Below are 25,111 nucleotides of genomic sequence, written 5' to 3'. Positions count from 1 at the left end.
CTTACAAAAACAGCAAGGGATCAAATACTTATTTCCTTCACTGTAACTTCTCTACAGGACCAAATACAAGGACCAGATTCATGTCTAATCAAGGATACATTAGATGATTTTTACATAAAATTGCAACATCACCTTATTATCAATAAGAAAAAGAAACTTGACAGACTCAGGAAGAAAGCAGGTCTCAACGTAGATGAAGGTATGCCCAATTTACACAATCATTTTAATACATCGTCCTCTGTTGTGAACCTCTCACAATATGAGCCAAACACTGAAGAAATTAATATTTTATCAAAGGTACTAACATTCTGTCCTACAAAACAACTTGATACAGCTCAGTTTTGTAGTGATATAAGATTACGGCTTAAAGCATGCTTTTACAACCATGCAGATATCACATCACAAGATAATCTGAACAACACATCAAAAAAGAAAAAGAGGACAAACTGAACCCCACAACCTGGGCACAATCAAACTCTGGATCACTACATAGACTGTTTCCGTAAAAAAGTTAAATCTGACATTTTGGACAGACACCACAAAGTGCCACACAATATCAGTATGGAGGAAAGAAAAGCCATACAATCTTTAAAAGCTAACAACAATATCATATCATCATCAAACCAGAAGACAAAGGAGGAGCTGTAGTCATTATGAACATGTCAGATTACATCCAGGTAGCACATCGACAACTCTTGTATAAAATACTACACTCCACTTCAGGAAGATCCCACCAAAAAATACACAGAGGAACTAACACATATCATCAATGGGTTTGATTCTACTTCATCATCACTACTGGAACTAATACCAGACAATCCCCAAACAGGTACCTTCTACGTGTTACCTAAAATACATAAAGAAGGTAATCCTGGGAGGCCAATCATTTCTGGTATGGGGACATTAACTGAAAATATCTCTGGCTGGGTGGAGAACATTCTGAAACCCTTGGTGAGACGCACACCCAGCTATATCCAGGGCACCATCAATATTCTCTGCAAATTGTCAGCCATGGGACTGTGGCACCCCAGGGGTCCAGTTGCCACAGTGGCATTGCCTCCCTCACAAGAGGTGATGCCATGCCTGGAAGCAAGCAGAGGTCCCCTAGTCAGGTATACTAGCATGCAACACTTTCCTGGCTCCAGACCAGCAAGGGGAGCTCCTCTCCTTAGCAACTGGAAACTGGAGACGGGGTTAGTTAGAGTTAGTGAGAGGAGTTGAAGACACGGCAGCTCACCCCAGAGAGGAGCGTAGAAGAACCGGACACCGGAGTCCGAGGTTGTGGGGCACTGAAGGCCCAGCAGCAGAAACTGGAGGGTAGAAGACTGCAGGTCTCCTGGCCCCATCAGATGTCCGGAGGCTCAGCAGCACATAGGGTCCAGCACCACCACGTGGGAGCGACACTCCAGGAAGGCCCGAGGTGCCTGCCATACGGGTGAGCACAAAGACGTTTTACTCAGAAACGAGGGCTGCAGCACAGCTATAAGCAGCAGGACCAAAGAGATTAGCGCAGAGGGAAGGCCTACAACTTCACCTGGCGAGGTGGATTCCCAACTTGCTTCCAGGCCGTCCGGACCTCTACTACCAGCTAGTACCCGTGCCCTGGTCTGCCTAAGCACCGCAAGTAAAGATAAGAGGAAACCGCCATTAAGTTGTGGACTGGTTATTATCTGCGCCATCCCCTGCACTACACTGCACAGCAACATCTATAACATCATCATTTCCGGCCCTCGAGCTAAGCTCTGCCTGTGGAGAGCTGTCCCAACTCTGCCGCGTCACCATCAGCTCCAGAGGATCTGCACCGCAGCGGCGGCTCCATATAGCTGCATACCACAGGTGGCGTCATGAACATTAAACTATAAAAACTATAATCCCAATTTATTGACCGCTGTAATGCACACGCCCGGGCTGAGCGGCGTGTGCGTGTGATTCCACTGGACCGTGCCGGAGAGTGAATGCCTGGAGGGGCGTAACTAGGTATTCACCCGATCCGACCAGGGTCGCACGACGGCATACGACGCCAGTGCACCAAGAAGGAATCGAGCAGAGGGACCAGGTGCTACTCTAGGACAGACCCCGGACACGGCTGTTGACCCACACAGGGGAATACAGGAACAGACTGGTTAGGCTGGCACAACTGGTATGCAGGCAGGCGGGTATGCAGGCAGAGGGGTACAGGCAAGCACGGCTAGAGTGCAGACAGGAAGGCACTAGCAGGTAGGAACACAGGCGGGATAGGACCCAGTACACACTGGGACTCTGGAACAGAACCACAGATGTGGCGGTCAAACACAGCAGAGTGAGGCCGCCCAGAGAGGTGAGCGAGAGCAGGGCAGGACGAGACCGCCCGGAGCGGTGAGCAAGAGCAGGGCAGGACGAGACCGCCTGGAGCGGTGAGCAAGAGCAGAGCAGGACGAGACCGCCTGGAGCGGTGAGCAAGAGCAGAGCAGGACGAGACCGCCTGGAGCGGTGAGCAAGAGCAGAGCAGGACGAGACCGCCTGGAGCGGTGAGCAAGAGCAGAGCAGGACGAGACCGCCTGGAGCGGTGAGCAAGAGCAGAGCAGGACGAGACCGCCTGGAGCGGTGAGCAAGAGCAGAGCAGGACGAGACCGCCTGGAGCGGTGAGCAAGAGCAGAGTAGGACGAGGCCACCTGGAGCGGTGAGCAAGAGCAGAGCAGGACGAGGCCGCCTGGAGCGGTGAGCAAGAGCAGAGCAGGACTGCCGGAGCAGTGAGCAAAAGGATAAGAGCGGAGCGAGACTGCCGGAGCAGTGAGCAAAAGGGTCAGAGCGGAGCAAGGCTGCCGGAGCAGCGAGCAAAAGGGTCAGAGCGGAGCAAGGCTGCCGGAGCAGCGAGCAAAAGGGTCAGAGCGGAGCAAGGCTGCCGGAGCAGCGAGCAAAAGGGTCAGAGCGGAGCAAGGCTGCCGGAGCAGCGAGCAAAAGGGTCAGAGCGGAGCAAGGCTGCCGGAGCAGCGATCAAAAGGGTCAGAGCGGAGCAAGGCTGCCGGAGCAGCGAGCAAAAGGGTCAGAGCGGAGCAAGGCTGCCGGAGCAGTGAGCAAGGCAGAGCAGGCTATAACCGCCGGAGCGGTGAGCAAGGCAGAGCAGGGGGGACAGGGCTCTGTTCACACGGAACAGACAGGAAGGGAAAGGCAGAGCCAGATACCCACAGGGTACTTGCAGAGAAGTAGCGAGTGGACCACAAACTCACAAACGGGAGTACAGAGACAACAAGCAGGAGTTAGGTACGAGTTCAGACTCTGCAGAAAAAGGAAAGGAACGGACATAGAGAAAAAACAGGTAAAAGATAGGAGAGAGTTCAGACTGGAACTGAGTGTACGGAGGAGACCGACACTGCAGCGGAATACAGGAGCGGGTCTGGGAATACGGCCCCCAGAGAGACGGGACGAACAGGCAAGGAGCGTGTTCAGACAGGACAGACAAGATACAGGAGCGGGTCTAGGTAATCGGCCCCTAGAAGGCGGGAGGAACAGGCTAGGAGCGTGTTCAGACAGGCCTGGAAATACAGCCTCCAGGATAGGCAGACAAGAGAACACAGAACGGGACCTGGCACCTTCAGAGTGAAAGCACACACTGAATGAAACACAATGCTCAGGCAGGGATTGATTGGGGCAGCTGGGTTAAATACCAGGTGACAGACAGCAATAGGCTGAGGATGCACAAGGGGTGTGACCCACAGCAGGTACAAAAAGCAGGAAGTGATCGGGCGCCGCCCTTAAGCAGCAGAAACAGACACAAACAGACAGCATGGAGGGAAGCCAGAGAGACATTCTGGACTGGAGATCAAGTGCGCACTCTTGCACAGTGGGAGATGGACCACTATGCAAGGACGCCGCCAGGTATGTTACAGTACCCCCCCCCTTTACGCCCCCTCTTCTTCAGGCCTGCCAGAATCTTCCGCAGGGAATTCGAGGGCCAATCCTTCACTTCAAGGAGATCACTTCCACTGTCCACAGGAAAAACTGGTCTCATCTGGTTAGCTAGGATGCTACCTCCTATCCAGCCATCCTCAGCAACAGACGAAACGGGTGGAGTACCAGGAACAGCACACAAGGAAGTCTCTCTCCACATATTTTCAGGTGGCACCCCAGAGGGTACAGGAGACAACTGGAAGTCCTCCACCGGGTTGGAGGGGAGCAGAGACTTGGGGGTAATCTCTGCTTCGAGGTACATCTTGTCAAACTCACAGGAAGAAATAGACGGGTTATCAGGTACAGGGTGAGAAAAAGTCACTGTCTCTTTGTTATCTGGTGGTACCCCGGAGTAGTCAGGAAACAACTGGAGGTCCTCTGCCGGGTCAGAAGAGTGCAGAGGCTCGGGGAAAACATCTGCTTCAGAGTACACTAGGTCGGACTCACTGGACGAAGCAGGCGAGGTATCGGGTGCCGAGTATAGGAAAGTCTCTGTCCATACACCACCAGGTGGCACCCCGAAGGGTTCTGGAGACAACTGGAGGTCCTCCACCTGGTCGGAGGGGTGTAGAGACTCATGAATAACCTGTGCTTCGGAGTACACTAGGTTAAACTCACTAGGCGAAGCGAGCAAGGTATCAGCTCCAAGATATAGGAAAGTCTCTGTCCATTCACCACCAGGTGGCACCCCGAAGGGTTCTGGAGACAACTGGAGGTCCTCCGCCTGGTCGGAGGGGTGTAGAGACTCAGGAGTAACCTCTGCTTCGGAGTACACTAGGTGGGACTCACTGGACGAAGCGAGCAAGGTATCAGGTACAGAGTATAGGAGAGTCTCTGTCCTTTCGCTACCAGGTAGCACCCCGAAGGGCTCAGTAGACAACTGGAGGTCCTCCGTCAGGTCGGAGGGGTGAAGAGACTCATGGGTAACCTCTGCTTCAGAGTACACTAGGTCGGACTCACTGGATGAAGCAGCCGAGGTATCAGGTACCGAGTATAGGAAAGTCTCTGTCCATTCGCAACCAGGTAGCACCCCGAAGGGTTCAGGAGACAACTGGAGATCCTCTGCCTGATCGGAGGGGTGTAGAGACTCAGGGGTAACCTCTGCTTCGGAGAACACTAGGTCGGACTCACTGGACGAAGCGGGCGAGGTATCAGGTGCAGGGTATAGGGAAGTCTCTCTCCAATTGTCCTCAAGTGGTATCCCGGGGGATTCAGGAGGCAACAGGGGGTCCTCCGGTGTGAATTCTGGGTGGGCAGCAGTCTCTTCGGGCAGGAGAACTGGTGCACTACCCACGCACATTACCCGTTGGGGCTTCTCCGGGATACAGGGAGATGAAGCTTCAGTAGGGACTTCAAGGTTGGGGTCAGGAGGTCTCAGGGAGGACAGACCCTGGCGTGACGGCTTGCCTCTACGTCTAGCACGTCTGGACTGCCTCTTGAGGTTGGGAGAAGTATTCCGGAGAGTGTAGTCACCCTGTGAGGATTCTGGGTGGGCAGTAGTCTCATTGGGCTGGAGGACTATTGCGCTACCCACACACATTACCCATCGGGGCTGCTCCGGGATACTGGGAAGTGAAGCTTCAGCAGGAGCCTCCGGGTTAGGATCATCGAAGACCATTAGAAAGGCCACCAGGAAGGCCATTATGTCCAGGATGATAGGATCCTGTGCGTCCCATAGGGGGATGATCCAATTCAAGGCATCACCCGCTAGGTAAGACATCATGAATCCCACCTTAACCCGATCTGTGGGAAAACATAGAGGGTAGAACTTGAAGTGTAGCATGCATTGCTCCACAAATGCACGACTCTGTCTTGGATCCCCATAGTAACGTGGCGGATCCGCAGGAACGAGAGCTGATAGATCCATCTGGATGGGTGCGTAATTCGCCTGGAACTCAGCTAAGGAAAAAAAAAAATTATTTATTTATTTTTAATGCACGTATTCGCTGGAAAACGTCTCAGAGAGCGAAGGCCGTGGGGCTCAACGGGAACCATGGCCTGAGCATGCTGTAATGCACACGCCCGGGCTGAGCGGCGTGTGCGTGTGATTCCACTGGACCGTGCCGGAGAGTGAATGCCTGGAGGGGCGTAACTAGGCATTCACCCGATCCGACCAGGGTCGCACGACGGCATACGACGCCAGTGCACCAAGGAGGAACCGAGCAGAGGGACCAGGTGCTACTCCAGGACAGACCCCGGACACGGCTGTTGACCCACACAGGGGAATACAGGAACAGACTGGTTAGGCTGGCACAACTGGTATGCAGGCAGGCGGGTATGCAGGCAGGGGGGTACAGGCAAGCACGGCTAGAGTGCAGACAGGAAGGCACTAGCAGGTAGGAACACAGGTGGGATAGGACCCAGTACACACTGGGACTCTGGAACAGAACCACAGATGTGGCGGACAAACACAGCAGAGTGAGGCCGCCCAGAGAGGTGAGCGAGAGCAGGGCAGGACGAGACTGCCCAGAGAGGTGAGCAAAAGCAGGGCAGGACGAGACCGCCCGGAGTGGTGAGCAAGAGCAGGGCAGGACGAGACCGCCCGGAGCAGTGAGCAAGAGCAGGGCAGGACGAGACCGCCCGGAACGATGAGCAAGAGCAGAGCAGGACGAGACCGCCTGGAGCGGTGAGCAAGAGCAGAGCAGGACGAGACCGCCTGGAGCGGTGAGCAAGAGCAGAGCAGGACGAGACCGCCTGGAGCGGTGAGCAAGAGCAGAGCAGGACGAGACCGCCTGGAGCGGTGAGCAAGAGCAGAGCAGGACGAGACCGCCTGGAGCGGTGAGCAAGAGCAGAGCAGGACGAGACCGCCTGGAGCGGTGAGCAAGAGCAGAGCAGGACGAGGCCGCCTGGAGCGGTGAGCAAGAGCAGAGCAGGACGAGGCCACCTGGAGCGGTGAGCAAGAGCAGAGCAGGACTGCCGGAGCAGTGAGCAAAAGGATAAGAGCGGAGCGAGACTGCCGGAGCAGTGAGCAAAAGGGTCAGAGCGGAGAAAGGCTGCCGGAGCAGCAAGCAAAAGGGTCAGAGCGGAGCAAGGCTGCCGGAGCAGCGAGCAAAAGGGTCAGAGCGGAGCAAGGCTGCCGGAGCAGCGAGCAAAAGGGTCAGAGCGGAGCAAGGCTGCCGGAGCAGCGAGCAAAAGGGTCAGAGCGGAGCAAGGCTGCCGGAGCAGCGAGCAAAAGGGTCAGAGCGGAGCAAGGCTGCCAGAGCAGCGAGCAAAAGGGTCAGAGCGGAGCAAGGCTGCCGGAGCAGTGAGCAAGGCAGAGCAGGCTAGAACCGCCAGAGCGGTGAGCAAGGCAGAGCAGGGGGGACAGGGCTCTGTTCACACGGAACAGACAGGAAGGGAAAGGCAGAGCCAGATACCCACAGGGTACTTGCAGAGAAGTAGCAAGTGGACCACAAACTCACAAACGGGAGTACAGAGACAACAAGCAGGAGTTAGGTACGAGTTCAGACTCTGCAGAAAAAGGAAAGGAACGGACATAGAGAAAAAACAGGTAAAAGATAGGAGAGAGTTCAGACTGGAACTGAGTGTACGGAGGAGACCGACACTGCAGCGGAATACAGGAGCGGGTCTGGGAATACGGCCCCCAGAGAGGCGGGACGAACAGGCAAGGAGCGTGTTCAGACAGGACAGACAAGATACAGGAGCGGGTCTAGGCAATCGGCCCCTAGAAGGCGGGAGGAACAGGCTAGGAGCGTGTTCAGACAGGCCTGGAAATACAGCCTCCAGGATAGGCAGACAAGAGAACACAGAACGGGACCTGGCACCTTCAGAGTGAAAGCACACACTGAATGAAACACAATGCTCAGGCAGGGATTGATTGGAGCAGCTGGGTTAAATACCAGGTGACAGACAGCAATAGGCTGAGGACGCACAAGGGGTGTGACCCACAGCAGGTACAAAAAGCAGGAAGTGATCGGGCGCCGCCCTTACGCAGCAGAAACAGACACAAACAGACAGCATGGAGGGAAGCCAGAGAGACATTCTAGACTGGAGATCAAGTGCGCGCTCTTTCACAGTGGGAGATGGACCACTATGCAAGGACGCCGCCAGGTATGTTACAACCGCCCTGGGTCACGGACCGGGTCACTGCCACTGTGACATCCCCAGCTCCGACCGACCCGGCACCGAGTACCCTACGGCCCAGGGGGTGCGTCAACTTGGCGTCACGAACAGGATTAACGAAGTCCGGTATAACCGGGTACTGTGTGCCATAGACTTTACTGAACTGTGTCATCACGTTATTTGCCGTCCGCCGAGGGGAAGCAAGAGGCCCCGGTCCGGAACCGCCGGGTAAGCGATCCCTCTCGCCTGCAGAGCAGCATACTGGTACGTCAGCAGAAACCCAGGACCTGGCTGAGGTTCACTAGGGGGGAGGAAGATGCCCAACCTGGGAGAGGATTCGGCTGCGGGAGCTACTGCCGCCACTGTAATGCCGTTATCAATGCCATATATACCAGGGGCGGCGTCGTTGCCCCAGTACTCAGGGGAGTTGCACACCCTGAGCGACTTTGAGGAGAGACTGCGCAGTTTGTTTAAAGTGTACCCCCTGTCTGAGGAGCAAAAAGTCAGCATCCTCATAGGCCAGCTAATTGCTGCAGTCCAGAGAGAGGTGAAGTCCTGGCCGGGCAGGGACAAAGGCACTGTTAAGGAAATACTAGCCAGGTTGAAGGATACCTTTGACACCCGCACCGCAGCACAAATTAAGATGAAGTTCTACGGGTGCAAACAAAGGGTGCAGGACAGTGTATGGGACTATGCTCTAAACCTGCAGGAGGCGCTACGGGCCATTAAACAGGTGGGCCCCGACAGTGTGGGAGACGTGGACAGATTGCTAACTGAACAGTTTAATGAGGGGCTCCTGTCTAACGCTCACCGGACACAGCTGCGCATTATGGCTCTGCAAAACTCTGATCTGGACTTTGCGCAATTTAAAGACCAAGCCATCCGGGTGCTATGAGAACCAACCCCAGGTGGCACAGAATCCCTCCGGCGCCCAGCTATCACCTGCCACCAGGAGGTGGTGTCCTTTTCCCCAGCAGCTGTGGAGGCTGGCGCGCAGACCCTAGATAATGATCCGTCTGCGGACCTACGCCTTCAGGTCCAGGAGCTGACCAAAAGTGTGGTTGCGTTAGCCAAAACCGTGCAGGCCATGCAAGTGTCTCCAAAGGAAAGGATCCAGCTGGCTTCTAGTCCAGATGATGTCCCGTGGCGACGGCAGAGAAGGATTCCACCAACCAGAGGGAGGAACAGCGATCGCTACGACCAGAACGGACAACCCATCTGCCGCCGCTGTCAAAAGGTGGGGCACTACGCAAGATTCTGTAATTTAAACAAGCAACTCCTTGGGCAGAGGGCCAACCCCCAGGAGTAAGATGACCAGGCCCACAAAGCTGGCGAGACAAGTACGTGGGAGGACGACCGGTCCTACCTGTTGTGCTTGATGGCATCCCGATGAATACACTGCTGGACACTGGGTCCCAGGTGACAACGATGCCATATATCCTTTATAAACAATACTGGACTGATTCAGACATTACCCGCCATCCAGATGAACATCTTAGCATCTATACCAGCAACGGTCAGCCCTTGCCTCAGGTGGGGTATAAAGAGGTGACCATAAAAGTTGGCCGAGTAGAATTGCCATCTCAAGGAATGATTATTGTTGATATTGATCGCCGGGAAAGTCATCCTATGATAACTATAGGCACCAATGTGATAGAGAATTGTCTTGGGGAAGTTATTCTTTTGTTGCAACAGGTCGCAGAGACTGCCAGTTCCAGTCAGCAGAGAGTTCTGCAGAAGGAAATCAGAGCCCTGATGAAAAGACAAGAGGTAGAAATGTCTGGAGGAGAAGTTGTCAGTGTCAGAATGAGTGATCGATTCCCCATTGCAATGCCCCCTAGGAGTGAAATGTTAATATGGTGTCGGGCAGCAATCGGTCTCAGGGGTCAAGATTATCAGGCCCTGGTAGAACTCGTATACTCTGATAGTAGGCCCACCACCTTGACAGCCAGGGGGGTAGTCAATGTCTTAAAGGGGAGAGTACCGATACGCATCTTGAATTGTGAGGAGAAAGAGGTCAATTTACCCCGGTATGGTAAGCTTGCTAAACTATTCACTGTCAGTAACAACGCAATAAAGACAGTGGAACCCTTGCCTCCGTCCAAACAGGCGGAGGATAATGGCTCCAAGGGGCAGATGGAAGATTGGTGTCAGAAGCTACAAGTAGGCACTGACTCCACCCCTTTGCACCAAAAGCATGGAGTGTATCGGGTGGTTCAAGAATATGAGAAAGTCTTCAGCAAATACCCACTAGACTTTGGGCAGGTAAAAGGGGTCCAACATCATATCCCCATGGGAGGTCATCCGCCTATTAAAGAGAGGTACGGGCCTGTACCCCCAGCTCATTATCAATGTGCCAAAGGAATGTTACGGAAGATGAACGAGGCTGGGGTGATCAGAGATAGTTGTAGCCCCTCGGCAGCTCCATTAGTTATCGTTAGAAAGAAAGATGGTACAATGAGGATGTGTGTTGATTACAGGCAGATTAACCGCATTACACATAAGGACGCCTACCCATTACCCAGAATTGAGGAATCATTAGCAACATTGAGATCAGCTAACTATTTCTCCACTTTGGATTTCACCAGTAGGTACTGGCAGGTTCCTGTGGCAGAGGCGGATAGAGAAAAGACCGCATTTACAACACCAATGGGCCTCAGCGAGTTCAACTGCATGCAATTCGGGCTCTGCAACGCCCCAGGAACCTTCCAGTGGTTAATGGAGTGTTGCCTAGGACACAAAAACTTCAAAACCGTCCTGCTGTACCTAGACGACGCAATTGTCTACTCAAAGACATATGAAGACCACCTGGACCACCTGACCGAGGTGTTCGAAGCCCAATCTGGTTATGGCCTGAAAGTAAAGCTGTCCAAGTGCCACCTGTTAAAGCCCAAGGTGCAGTAACTTGGTCATGTGGTAAGTGCCGAAGGTGTAGCACCATACCCTGAAAAAGTCACTGTGATCAAGGACTGGCCAAGACTCTCCACTATCAAGGAAGTGCGGCAGTTCCTCGAGCTGGTAGGCTACTACAGGAGATTCATCAAGGGTTTCACCAAGATAGCAGCACCCATGCAAGACCTCTTAGTGGACCAGTCCAAGAAGGCCAAGAACCCGTAACCTCCGTTCAAATGGGGTAAACCAGAAGACGAATCTTTCACTCGACTGAAAATGGCTCTTACTGGAGACGAAGTCCTGGCCTACCCAACTATGGCCAACCCTTTATACTCCATACGGATGCCAGCAATGTGGGACTGGGAGCGGTGCTGTCCCAGGTACAGCAGGGCAGAGAGAGTGATTGCCTACGCCAGCAGGAAGCTCCATCCTACGGAAAGGAACCCCGACAACTATAGTTCCTTCAAGTTGGAGTTTTTAGCCATAGTCTGGGCTGTAGCAGAGGACTTCAAACACTACCTCGCCTCCTCCAGATTTACAGTCTTCACAAACAACAACCCGCTGATACACCTGGAGACCGCGAAGCTTGGTGCCCTAGAGTAACGATGGATGGCCCGACTGTCTAACTACGAGTTTACCATCAAGTATCGGGCGGGGCATAAAAACACTAATGCTGATGCACTGTCCAGGATGCCCAACTTGCCAGATGGGGGAGAAGACCAGGAAGATCTGGAGGAGATAGAGCTACCCGCTTTCCATCGTCACGGCGTGACCCAGTGCTCCCACTGTGTGAGGGATAAGAGCTCCACCAACAGAGAGGCCACGTTCAACCCATTGCCCCACCATGGATCGGCAGAGACGCAGGATAGCGACCCGGCTGTCCGCCTGGTAAAGGAGTTGCTGACACAAGCTGACTCGCACCCTGATCCAGATGCTCCACAGGAGGCCCAACAGTTGTGGAAGGAGAAGGGCAAGCTGTTCATCTACGAGGGAAAGCTGTGTCAAAGAAATATCAATTCCCGGACACACGAACTGGTCTGGCAGGTGGTAGTCCCGAGGCGGGATGCGCCAATGGTCTTAGAAGCGTACCACGATGGAGCAGGACACTTCGGGTGGAAGAAGTTGGAACTCCTGCCAAGTGAACGATTCTACTAAGTTGGCATGAGGAAAGCAATCGAGAGATGGTGTCAAGAATGTGGTCCATGCAACCTGAGATGGAAAGACCGTGACAGCCAGAGGGCTCCCCTGCAGCCCATAATCACCAAACAACCAGTTGAACTGGTAGCCTTGGACCACGTGAAGCTAGCCCCAAGCCGGTCAGGCTATGTCTACGCTCTCACCATAGTAGACCACTACTCCAGGTTCTTGGTAGTAGTGCCAGTGAAAGATCAGACGGCTCAGATGGCAGCCAAAGCATTTCAACAACACTTTTGTCGCCCGAACGGTTACCCTGAACGAGTGCTGACCGACCAAGGTCCAGCCTTTGAAGCAGAAGTGTTCCAGGAATTCTGTAACTTGTACAGCTGCAAGAAAATAAGGACGACGCCGTATCATCCCCAGACCAACAGGTTGTGCGAGAAAATGAACCAGGTGGTAATAGACCTGTTGAAGACGTTGCCCCTTGAAGAACGTAGCCTGTGGCCAGAGAAGCTACCAGATTTGGTGGACCTATATAACCACATCCCGGTGAACTCCACCAACTGTACACCCGCTTACCTGATGAGAGCAAAACCTGGCAAGTTACTCATTGACTTAGACATGGGAGTCTTAACACCAGAGATGACATCACCAGATGCATATTGGGATACAGAGCGGCAGCAACAATACCGCAAGGTGCAAGAATGTGTGGAGAGAAGTTTGTCCCAGGCGAGACAGAAGCAGGAGAAAACTTACAATCAGCACTCACCTGCAGTTCCCTTATCACCTGGAGAACAGGTACTCAAGAGGAAGAGACGAGTCCATAAATTAGATGACTAGTGGGAGGTTGAGCCACACACCGTCCTACCCTCAAATTATGATAACACCAAAGTGTGCCTCATCAGTAAAGATGGAGGGGAATCTTCAGCGGCAGTCTCAAGAGACCACCTGAAGATATGCCCTGAACAGTTGAAACACAAAGAAGAAGACCAAGACAGCCCTTCTCCCATAGAAAAAGTGGAGGAAACGGTCCAGACAGTCCTTGGAGCATTTCCCCGGTCTTGGACGCAGGTGAACAGAGCAATTGTGGTACCGGTCCTGACCTTTCTCCATGCGGCCTCACCGGAAGCTGCAGAGGCTCCAGAACAGCAGAGAGACCAATCGGCGCCAGAGACAGATGCTTCATCAGCAGCAGATCAGGAGAATCTACCATCTGCTAGCAGTGAACCTGTCGTACCCAGGGTGAGCCAAAGAATTTGTAGGAGATTACCCAGCCTACTGGTGTTACCTCAGACTACCCGTAGTGTAGTTCACACTGAACCCACCACACCAGGGGTATACAATACGGACCAGGGTAGGTCAGTGACAACAAATGTACTACGTAGAGTAGATCGACCCGAAGTACTAAAGGTCAGCTCCCTGCCCGCTGGAGGAACTAAAGTGTATGTTATATATAGTTGTAATCGTTAAATAATATTGGATATATATAGTTGTTAAATTTATGGACAATTGGACCACAGGACTTGGTCTGGTCAGGACAATATTGAAAATAGTTAATAAGTGGCCTTGAAAATAAACCGCAGGTGTGGCCGAAGACTGGACCCAATGACAGAGTGCCTTGAAGCCATGCCCAGGGACGATACACAAAGTGGGTTGATGCGGTTCCCACCAGCCAAATTTCAATTATCCGGAAAAAGAGAATCCCCGGATTGTGGCGTAAAGACTAAGCGCCGCAGTGACTGCTTTAAATTTTTGGTTGGGTTTTTTGCAATTTTTGACTTTGTAATGTGAATTGTTATTATTGTTGATTGTTAATTCAAAAAGGTATCCTCAGTCCGGGAGTACTGAATTTAACTAGGGGGGAATGTGGCACCCCAGGGGTCCGGTTGCCGCAGTGGCATTGCCTCCCTCACAAGAGGTGATACCATGCCTGGAAGCAAGCAGGGGTCCCCTAGTCAGGTAAACTAGCATGCAACACTTTCCTGGCTCCAGACCAGCAAGGAGAGCTCCTCCCCTTATCAACTGGAATCTGAAGGCGGGGTTAGTTAGAGTTAGTGAGAGGAGTTGAAGACAGGACAGCGAAGAGGAAAGACCTGGGGAGTGGAACTGCACGGCAGCTCATTCCAGAAAGGAGCATAGAAGAAACGGACACCGGAGTCCGAGGTTGTGGGGCACTGAAGGCCCAGCAGCAGAAACCGGAGGGCTGAAGACTGCAGGTCTCCTGGCCCCATCAGACACCCGGAGGCTCAGCAGCACATAGGGCCCAGCACCGCCATGTGGGAGCGACACTCCAGGAAGGCCCGAGGTGCCTGCCATACGAGTGAGCACAAAGTAGTTTTACTCATGGACGAGGGCTGCAGCACAGCTATAAGCAGCAGGGCAAAAGAGATTAGCGCAGAGGGAAGGCCTACAACTTCACCTGGCGAGGTGGATTCCCAACTTTCTTCCAGGCTGCCCGGACCTCTACTACCAGCTAGTACCAGTGCCCCGGTCTGCTTAACCACCACAAGTATAGATAAGAGGAAACCGCCATTAAGTTGTGGACTGGTTATTATCTGCGCTTTCCCCTGCACTACACTGCACAGCAACATCTATAACATCAACATTTCCTGCCCTGGAGCTAAGCTCTGCCTGTGGAGAGCTGTCCCAATTCTGCTGTGTCACTAGGATCTGCACTACAATGGCGGCTCCATATAGCCGCATACCACAGGTGGCGTCACGAACATTAAACTATAAAAACTATAATCCCCTTTTATTGACCGCCCTGGGTCACGGAGCAGGTCACTGCCACTGTGACATCCCCTGCACCAACTGGCCCGGCACCGACTACCCCACGGCCCAGGGGGCACGTCAGGCCCACTTCCAGAAGATACAATACTAGCCACCATGGATGTAGAGTTTCTCTACTCCAACATTCCTCATGAGGATGGGATTGCAGCATGTAAACATTTCCTACAAAAAAACAATCTGTCCACAGAACCAACTCTGCAATTCATCAGGTTTGTGCTTGTGAGGACCTGGCCACTTACTAAATACTTTTCCAGCACTGAGCACCATTTTCATTGATCTTATTTTTGTATTTTGTTAGAAATTTGCTTTCTGTGTTTTGTTAGTGATTTGTTTGCTCATCAGTTCAATCTCAGGTATCCATTCCATTCAGTGACCTTATCTCAGGGGCCTTGGACCATTGTTCTTTCAGCCAAGGGACCCCTTATGTAGATGGAAAGAGTGGACACAGTGGAGCTGTCACTACAGGAGGTCTTACATGCAGTCTCATGTTAAAGTAAATGCTTAAGGGGGAGGGTGTCATCACTTCTGACCTTTGGAGGGGACTGACCCCAGGGAGGAAAACAGAGACATGCTTGAGTGAGGAGTTGTGTGGAAGGATTGAAGGAAGAGGATGGAGCCCGGGGACTTGGAAGGATGGATTGATAAACATGTTACCATTATGGATTATTTTGTTTGGATTTAAACTTTCTTAAAAGGACTGCTACTACTGGATACCTGTGCTTTCATCGTTTTATCTGCCGTATAGAGGATCATGGACTGTGGCTACAGACTATACTGGCTGGAGATACAAAATCTGTGGGCCAACCAAAAGTTGGGAGACAGTGAGTATGGCCTTATACAAAGCCAGTGGAACTACTGAACCCAGATTGGGAACTTGAGGAGTGAGAGAACTGTATTTTGGCCATTTACCTGGAATTGCTTTATGGCTATGATCAATAAAATATTGTTACATCGTTAACCTGCCTAGGTGATTACTTACAACCCACAACCTCAGATCTTTACAGTGCTCCATCACAATTATTTCTCCTTTGGGAATAATGTATACTAAAAATGTATGGGCAGCGCCATTGGAAGCAAAATGTCCCCACAATATGCTAACCTATTTATGGCTAAACTAGAGGAGGAGTTTTTGTCATCTTGCTCTATTAAACCTTTAGCATACTTCCACTACATTGATGATCTGCTAATAATCTGAACATGGTCAAAAGATGGTCTGCTGAGCTTCCACGATAACTTCAACAGGTTCCAACCAACCATCAAGCTAACCCTCAACTTCTCAACATCCCAAATACATTTTCTGGACACAACCATATACATCAAAGACAACACCATACAAACATCAATTTACCATAAGCCCACAGGACGTCCGGCATATTTTAGATGAAACAGCTTTCATCCAAGACACAAAAAAATCCATCATCTACAGTCAAGCTCTGGAGGTACTTTCGAATCTGTTCAGACAGTAAGGACAGAAAACTGTAGCTGCTATCACTGAGGAATACATTCCTACAACAAGGATACCATCCACTGGTAATAGATGAACAGATCCACAGAGCTACAAGGATACCAAGACGCCGCCTCCTGGATTACAGAGAGAGGGAGGACAACAACAGGGTTCCTCTTGTGGTCACATACAACCCCCACATGAACATCCTAAGGAAAATTGGTGCTGATCTCCAACCCATATTCCACAGAGACCACAAACTGAAAGAAATATTATCAGAACTACAACTTCTCTCCTACAAACAGCCCCCTAACTTAAGGAATCTACTTTTCAGAAGTGTCCTCTCATCACCATCAGTGACAGGCACATTTCCATGTGAAAACAAAAAATGCAAAAGGTGTACCCACATATTACCATCAAAGACAGTCTGCATACCAAACACAAATCAGGACTACAAAATGATGGATGTCTTTTCATGTACATCGTCCAATGTGGTGTAGATGATACAATGTACAAGGTGCCCGGAAGGAGTTTATATTGGAGAAACTATTCCAAAAATGCAAATGAGAATGAATTTACACAGACACACAATTAAGAATGAGCTGGACACGCCTGTGGGAAAACATTTCTCTGGCCCGGGACACCGCATGACAGATCTAAAAGTTTTAATACTAAAAGGTCGTTTCAAGGACGACAGAGAGAGAAAAAATTGGGAATTCAAATTGATAAGAATGTTCAATTCCTTGACAACAGGACTCTAACACCTGGATTTATGACTCACTACATGAATTCAATTCACACCTCCACCAGACAGTCTGCAGATAAGTAAACATTCCCACAGACTTGCTATTTGCAACTAAAAACCCTAAGTTTGATCTCTGTGACTTATTAGAATGCATAACTCCTTAAACTTCATGAACAAATGTCTTGCTGTAACATCTCTTAAATGTTGTGCCTTTTGTCTTATCAATTCATTTGTAATATTGCCCGAAGAAGGAGCCTGTGCATTCAGAAAACTCGCATACAATTGTGCTCAAAAGTTTACATACCCCGGCAGAATTTTTGCTTTCTTGGCCTTGTTTCAGAGAATATGAATGATAACAAAAAACGTTTTCGCCACTCATGGTTATTGGTTGGGTGAAGCCATTTATTGTTAAACTACTGTGTTTTCTCTTTTTAAATCTTAATGACAACCATAAACATCCAAATGACCCTGATCAAAAGTTCACATACCCTGGTGATTTTGGACTGATAACATGCACAGAATTTGACACAAATGGGTTTGAATGGCTACTAAAGGTAATATCCTCACCTGTGACCTGTTTGCTTGTAATCAGTTTGTGTGCATAAAAGCTGAGTGAGTTTCTGGGATCCAGACAGACTCTTGCATCTTTCATCCAGCCAATGACGTTTCTGGATTGTGAGTCATGGGGAAAGCAAAAGAATTGAATCCTGGTTTCTGGATTGTGAGTCATGGGGAAAGCAAAAGAATTGTCAACGGATCTACGGGAAAAGGTAGTTGAACTGTATAACATAGGAAAGGGATAAAAAAAGATATCCAAGGAATTGATAATGCCAGTCAGCAGCATTCAAACTGTGATTAACAAATGGAAAATCAGGAGCTGGGTAAAAACCAAACCACAACTGCCAGGAAAATTGTTCAGGATGCAAAGAAAAACCCACAAATAACATCAGCTGAAATTCAGAACTCTCTGAAAACTAGCCGTGTGGCTGTTTCAAGATGCACAATAAAGAGGCACTTGAAGAAAAATGGGCTGCATGGTTGAGTCGCCAGAAGAAAGCCATTACTGTGCAAATGCCACAAAGTATCTCGCCTATAATACACCGAACAGCACAGAGACAAACCTCGAAACTTCTGGAACAAGGTAATTTGGAGTGATGAGACCAAAATTGAACTTTTTGGCCACAACCATAAACGTTACATTTGGTGAGAGGTCAACAAGGCCTATGATGAAATGTACACCATTCCTACTGTAAAGCATGGAGGTGGATCGCTGATTTTTTGGGGGTGTGTGAGCTACAAAAGCACAGGAAACTTGGTAAAAGTTGAAGGAAAGATTAATGCAGCACGTTATCAGCAAATACTGGAGGCAAATTTGCACTCATCAGCCTGGAAGCTGCGCAAGGGACATACTTGGATGTTCCAACATAACAATGATCCAAAACACAAGGCCAAGTCGACCTGTCATTGGCTACAGAAGAACAAAGTGAAGGTTCTGGAGTGGCCATCTCAGTCTCCTGACCTCAATAGCATTGAGCCACTCTGGGAAGATCTCAAGTGCGCAGTTCATGCTAGACAGCCCAGTAATTTACAGGAACTGGAGGCTTTTTGACAAGAAGAATGGGCAGCTTTACAATCTGAGAAAATGAAGAACTTCATCCACAACTACCACAGAAGACTTCAAGCTGTCATTGATGTTAGAGGGGGCAATACATAATATTAAGAACTGGGGTATGTGAACTTTTGACAGGGTCATTTAGATGTTTTTGGTTGTCATTAGGATTTAAAAAGAGAAAACACAGTAGTTTGACAATAAATTTCTTCACCCAACCAATAACCATGAGTGGAGAAAAAGTTTTTAGTTATCATTCATAATCTCTGAAACAAGGCCAAGAAAGCAAATATTCTGCCGAGGTATGTAAACTTTTGAACACAACTGTATATATATATATATTTTTTTTCTGGTTAGCCAATAAAGGTATCACTCCGAGAATACTTTTGTAATTTTTGGGCATAAAAGTATTTACATCCATATCTTCATTTGTGTATGTTTTATTGTCAGTCCGTAAAGTGGCGTAATACTTTGACAACATTGTTCACAGCAGTGACACGGTATTCAGAGATGCTTCCAGGGGTCTACCCCATGCTGGTCCCATGCCATTTTAGAGCTGTTTACATAAATTTGAGCCATTTTTAGACCCATCTAGACATTCAGAGGGGGCCCTGGAAAAATACTAGAGTTTTCCATTGACTTCCATTATATTCGTTATTTGGGTTAAGCACCCGAGCATTACGATTTGCTTGACGCAAGTAATGAGCACCCGAGCATTTTAGTACACGCCTATCACTAATTGTAAGTAATGAATGTTGTACTGACTTTATTCAAGCAAACTGAAAGAGAATAAAATTACATTTACATACCCACAGCTATTCCTGGATCAGAATTGGCAGTCTGAAATAATTCTTTGCCCTGGTGGCGTATGACCCAGTTAGGATCAATCTGTGCAGTTCCCTTAGGATCCAGAGGAACCATCTGGAATTTTCCAAAATCCGTTTCACTGATTCCACTGTTTTCTGGGCAGACATCATAGGTGTCAGGAATGCTGTCATTATCAAAATCATCTTTGCAGGCATCACCTCGACCGTCACCTGTAACATAAAATATCATGTGACATTAATACACTATGTCAAAAGCAGTCATTTTTTTGTGTTGCTGTGAATAGTTTTGCCAGAAATATTGTAAAGAGATAGATCTCCTGACTTCATTATATTTTGGCATGGTGTAAGGTATGTAATTTAGCAATGAATTGCTTAAGCCTTTTATCCCCGAAATAGATACCTGCAGTAACATTCCATAATGGATATTTCTTATCAAGTGCATATTATTGTGACTTCACTATGAGGATCAAGATACTGTAAATCACAAAATGAGCTTAAGGCCATATGTGATTGCTGGTAAAAAATGTGACTTTTTCACAAGTAAAAGCTAATGCAAGTTAAATTTAACCTAAAGGTTAAATATACAAAAATAAATTACCTTGGGCCCTAAGATTTCATTTGTTGAGCTACATAGGTTGTAGCAGTTCTAAAAGAATCAATCTCTTGTTTGTCAGCAGTCCTTAAAGATGAATAGCTATTAGTGTTGAGCGAGCACTAAAATGCTCGGGTGCTCGAAGCTCGGGCCGAACTCGCCGTGATACTCGGGTGCTCGACCCGAGCAACGAGCCCAATGTTAGTCTATGGGAGACTCGAGCATTTTTGCGGTGGCACCCCCGGCAGTCTTTTAAAAGCCTAACAAGTGCTCAAAACGATAGTGACAGTGCTCAAATGACATGGGGACAGCATGGGGATCGCCCCAGGAAGCATTTCTGACCCCCAGGTCACTGCTGTCAACAACGTGGTCAGAGGTATTAAGCGACTTTTACAGGCTCACAATAAAACGTTCAAAAACGAAACTGAAACTTTTTTCCTGTGAAATATGTTAAGGATAGTGTTGAGCGATACCTTCCGATATCAGGAAATATCGTATCGGATTGGATCGGACCGATACCCAAAAAGTATCGGATATCGCCGATTCCGATACCGGAAACCAATGCAAGTCAATGGGACACAAATATCGGAATGAAAATAAACCCTTTCTTTTCTTGTAGGTTAATTCTACATGAAGTAAAACAACTAAGAATAATGTAGAATGTATTACGCGAAAAGCCGGCAATTCATCAGCGGCATACACCGGTACCCGACAATTTACAACAGAAAGAATAGAGCTTCACACATAGATTAGGTAGATAGAAACATGTCAGTCACATATATATGAAGTACAGTGACAGTGTTGCTTACTGTACTTGTCATTTAGTGTAAAGGATTTATTTAAAAAAATAATTGTGTTTTCATGCACTGTCTCTTTAAAAAAGCCGGCCGGCAATTCAGCATCTGTACCCGACAATTTAGAATGGAAGGAAAAGAGCATCACACATAGATTAGATAGATAGAAACATGTCAGTCACATATATAAGAAGTACAGTGACAGTGTTGGTTACTGTACTTGTCATTTAGTGTTAAAATAAAGGATTTATTAAAAAAAAAATTGGCGTGGGGTTCCCCATAATTTTAGTCTCTAGCGGAGGTTAAGCAGACGGCTGGGGCAGATGTTTGAAGCCTGGGAAGGGGGTAATACCCACGGAGCTTCCCAGGCTACTAATATGAGCCCCCAGCTGAATACCTAGCCTTTACTAGCTATTAAAATGCGGGACCCCCTCAAAAAAATGACGTGGGGTCCCCCCTAATTTAATAGCTAGCAAAGGCTAGGCAGACAGCTGGGGGCTGATATTAATAGCCCAGGAAGGGTGCCATGAATATTGGCCCCCTCCCAGGCTAGAAACACCAGCCGTCAGCCGCCCCAGAAATGGCGCATCCATAGGATGCGCCAATTCTGGCACTTAGCCTCGCTCTTCCCACTGCCCTGTAGTGACGCGCCACCTGGGACATATTCCTTTTCAGGGGAATACCCGGAGCCGGATCAGATGGGAGTTGTAGTCGCCGAGTGGCAGTGACCCGGTCCGTGCCCAGGGTGTCAAGCTCAGTGTGTGTGGCAGTCCTACAGATGTTATAAAGTTCGTTATGTCGACTACGCCACCCGTTGGATTGCGGTCACTACGGCCGCCGCTACAGCAGGCTGATGGTGTTGGTGCAGCTTTAGGTAGTATAACCCCCAACGGGAGGGGTATGGCCTCAGGGGGTCAGGTGCAGAGGATGGGGGTTGTGGTGGTGCAGCGTAGATGATGATTAAAGACAGAGTCGGGTTGTGCAGTTAAGGGTGTTTACTTACTGCAGATGTTCCGGTCACTCCAGCTTCAAGTGACCACCCGAGCCGTGCTGCGTCCACCAGGTCCTGGATTCGGCCAACCCCCAAACAAGTCCGGAGCGTGGCCCTGAGCTCTCTTTCTGTCCTTTCCTCTGGCCGTCCCCACCAGGGATCCACCTAGGTCCAGCTCCCTCGGGCCTTCTGTTGGGAGACCCTTGGCCTTGGGTTCCCTGACCCTCCACGTGGTTTGCCTTCGGGGTGGATGTGGTGGGTGGCCGTGGCAGATGCTGCCCACGGCCTCCAGTCTCTGGCTAGGGTGTGCTTTAGCCCCCACCAGTTTGGGATCCGGTACCCTGTTGCCGACTCTTCACCCGGGGATTGAATTTGGGTTCTCAGAGTCCTTTCTGTTTCCCCCTCTGGGTCTTTCTTTCTCTGCTCCACTCTCTCTCTGCAGGCTCATCTGGACCTCTCCTTCTGACTCTCTGACTCTGACAGACTGACCCTGATCTAAGATGGTTCCCACCTTATATACTCCCTCTATGTGTGAGCTCAGGTGACCAGCACCCAATGAGCTCCTAACTTTACCCAGGCTGCTCCCCCTATCTGCCCCTACACTACTTGGGATGTTCCACCCCCCTCCCACTCCAGCCAGGGACAGACACGGTCGTACCTGCACATTTCTAAGTGGGAGTACCGTCGGCCTGCCCCTCGGAAATGGGATGTGTGTAGTGCATGCAGCCTACCGAGCTCAGTTCCACACTCCATCCTTACCCGGGAGTGGAATACCACACCTCTGGCTGAGGTGCAATACTCCTGTAGCAGCCGAATCCTCAGGGTGCTACATTCCCCCCTGGTAAACCACAGCACGTCCTCGGGCTGTAAGAAACAAAAAACATGCCAAAACATACAATTTTTTTTTTTTTTCAAAAGAACATAATAAAACATATAAAACATTAGATATATATATATATGTTAATAAAACCTTTTCATAATAAAACATTTTTGTCCTCCTCCGGTCACTGTGCAACTGTTGACCGGGCAGAGTGCGACAGTTCCTTTTCTTAAAGGTGGTTTTACGGTAAAACCAGTAGGGGGCGCTTTGGGAAGCGCAACTATGTACAGGAAAATGTGGCCGCTCTCAGTCCTCGGCCAGGTAAAAAGGGAATGGAATGGCTGCTCACAGTCCTCAGCCTGGTATGGATAGGGGACACACGGGTTATAAGTTCACACCTGCTGGTCCCAACGGGGACTATATTTGCAGCAACAGTTTCTTGGTACCCGATCGGGTAACTATTTACAGCTCCTGCTCCGCTGTACTTAACAACGTCTTCCTCCTGCTCTTTCTTTGGGGATCTTAGCTTCAGACCCGTCCGGGTCCTCTGGCTCCTCCTCCTCACACCGCAGCTCCTCCTCTGTCAGGCGATGCACATGGAGGGCGTAGGGTCCTTTGGCACACTTGTGCCGGGTAAAGGTGACCTCGTCCCTGATGTAAAGGTCACGACCTCTGTGCCCCTCCGGCAGATGGGACTCAACGTCTCTGCGCGTGACAAAGACGTCGCCGGGGGTATTACGATCTCGGATAAAGCCCCACCCATGCTGCAGATTAAATTTGATCACAGTCCCGGTGGTGCGGGGACTATGCGCTGCACGGGGGTCCCTCCTGGTCCGGCTCTTCTGCTCGGTGCTCCTTATTTGGGCTTGTTGTTCCCGGACCCGCCTCTCTCTCCGCTCTCTCTCGAAGACCTCGAGCTGTTGGCGGCAGCACTCAGCACGCTCCGCTGCGGCTGCCCGAGTCTCCTGAGTGAACCCCATGAGATCTTCTCCGGTGGGGTCCCACTCAAACTGGGTCTCTTCTAGCGGGGGCGAGATCCTTTTTACGGGCTTCGGAGCCGGGATCAGGGGTGCACACATGGCCCCAGCCTTCCTCTGCAGTTCCAGTTCATGATATTCCTGGGGCCAGATGAAAGGCTGCCCATCCGGGCACGTGTGTTGGGCAAACAGGTCCTCTCCCAGATGCGGCACTCTTGGTCTTATGGGCGCGGTGGTGATGGCGCCCGGGTTGCCCAGGCCTTGCGGCCAGGCCTGGGGCACCTGGAAGGTGAAGGGCACCGTAAGGACGGCGGCGCCCTGGGCTACTTGGCCCTGCGACCAGGCCGGGGGCTCCGCGGAGGTAGGGGGCGCTGTTGGTGATGCGGCGCCCGGGTGTACTAGGCCTTGCGACCAGGCTGGTGTTACTTCCTGCATGGCCACGCTCGGGGTCGAGGCGTGTGACGTCACAGGGGTCGCGGCTTCCGGTTGGGGCCTAGTCCGCGGCGATGACGTTGCGGTTACGGGCACGGCAGGGGGTACTTCGGGCTCTGCGACGGGGAGCTGGGGCAGGTACGCGGTTTCCCGGTTTGGGGTAAAGACGTCCCCTTTACCTGCCTCCATTCGTTCGGCTCCCTTCTCGGCGCCGTCTCCGGCCTTCAGTCCTCCTGCGCCATCCTCAGAGGCGGTCTGTCTCCTCGTCTTGGGTGGCGTGCTCCGCTGACGGGTCTCGGTCTGCTGGGCCATCTCACGGCTCCACTCCGCCAACGTCTCTCGCTGCACCCGGGCCATCCTCCTTGCGAGGCCCTCCAGCGCGGTCTAAGCACACTCCCGGTCTCGGGGGAGCTGTGCGAGGACCTCCACTAGGCCTAGTGGGGTCGTTACTTCTAGCAGGCTCCTGACCAACGGGTCGGTGCTGCTCTGCTCTTCTTCCTCTGTTTCTAGCAGGCTCCTGGCCAGCGGGCCGGTGCTGCTCTGCTTTCTCTCCATCTCCGGGTAAGCTCCTCCGCTACTCTTCTCCAGGCTTCTTGCCTCCGGGTGCGCTCGCTCCAGACTGCTCCAGGCGACACCCATCTTTGCTCTTTTCTTTAGTCTCCTCCCACTTCGAGGGCGGTCCCGGGGCAACTTGGTGACTGTCAGCTCCAGGGGCAGTTCTTTCATGCTGACCGACACCTCTAGCATCACAGTCTCTGTTGGTGGGGGCGGTCTCCGCTTTTGGCGCCATTTTCGGTCCTGGCCCACGATGGGAGGCGGCCTCTTACCATCTTCTGGCACGCCCATAATGGCGTCCGCTCTGCCAAAGCGGGAAATCCTTGGAAATGGCGGGAACCGCTTCCCAGTGGCGGGAAACTCTGCAGATGGCGGGAAAAAGCTGGAAATGGCAGACAACCGGCGGGAATCGACTGGTGATGGGGTCCGATGGCGGGGACCCTCCGGAACCGGCAGGAGACTTCTTTCTGAGGTAAACTTGTTCTTTTCTTCAGGCACGCAGTACCCGGGTGTTGCG

The 25,111-nt window shown here is 50.7% G+C and overlaps 1 protein-coding gene across 3 annotated transcripts in view; it reads right to left on the bottom strand.

Annotated features, from left to right (window-relative positions):
* The window catches only part of THBS2 (thrombospondin 2), a 1,066,666-nt gene that overhangs the window by 225,506 nt on the left and 816,049 nt on the right, over positions 1–25,111 (bottom strand). For all 3 annotated transcript variants that reach the window (XM_073671497.1, XM_073671496.1, XM_073671498.1), the window contains one exon: positions 19,416–19,643. In XM_073671497.1, the coding sequence (XP_073527598.1) occupies positions 19,416–19,643 (228 nt within the window). The remainder of the gene's footprint in view (positions 1–19,415; positions 19,644–25,111) is intronic.

Source organism: Phyllobates terribilis, unplaced genomic scaffold, assembly GCF_046119375.1.
Source record: "Phyllobates terribilis strain yellow unplaced genomic scaffold, ASM4611937v1 Scaffold_3__8_contigs__length_932513732, whole genome shotgun sequence".
NCBI classification, from domain to species: domain Eukaryota; kingdom Metazoa; phylum Chordata; class Amphibia; order Anura; family Dendrobatidae; genus Phyllobates; species Phyllobates terribilis.
This window is presented reverse-complemented; position numbering and strand designations above follow the sequence as displayed.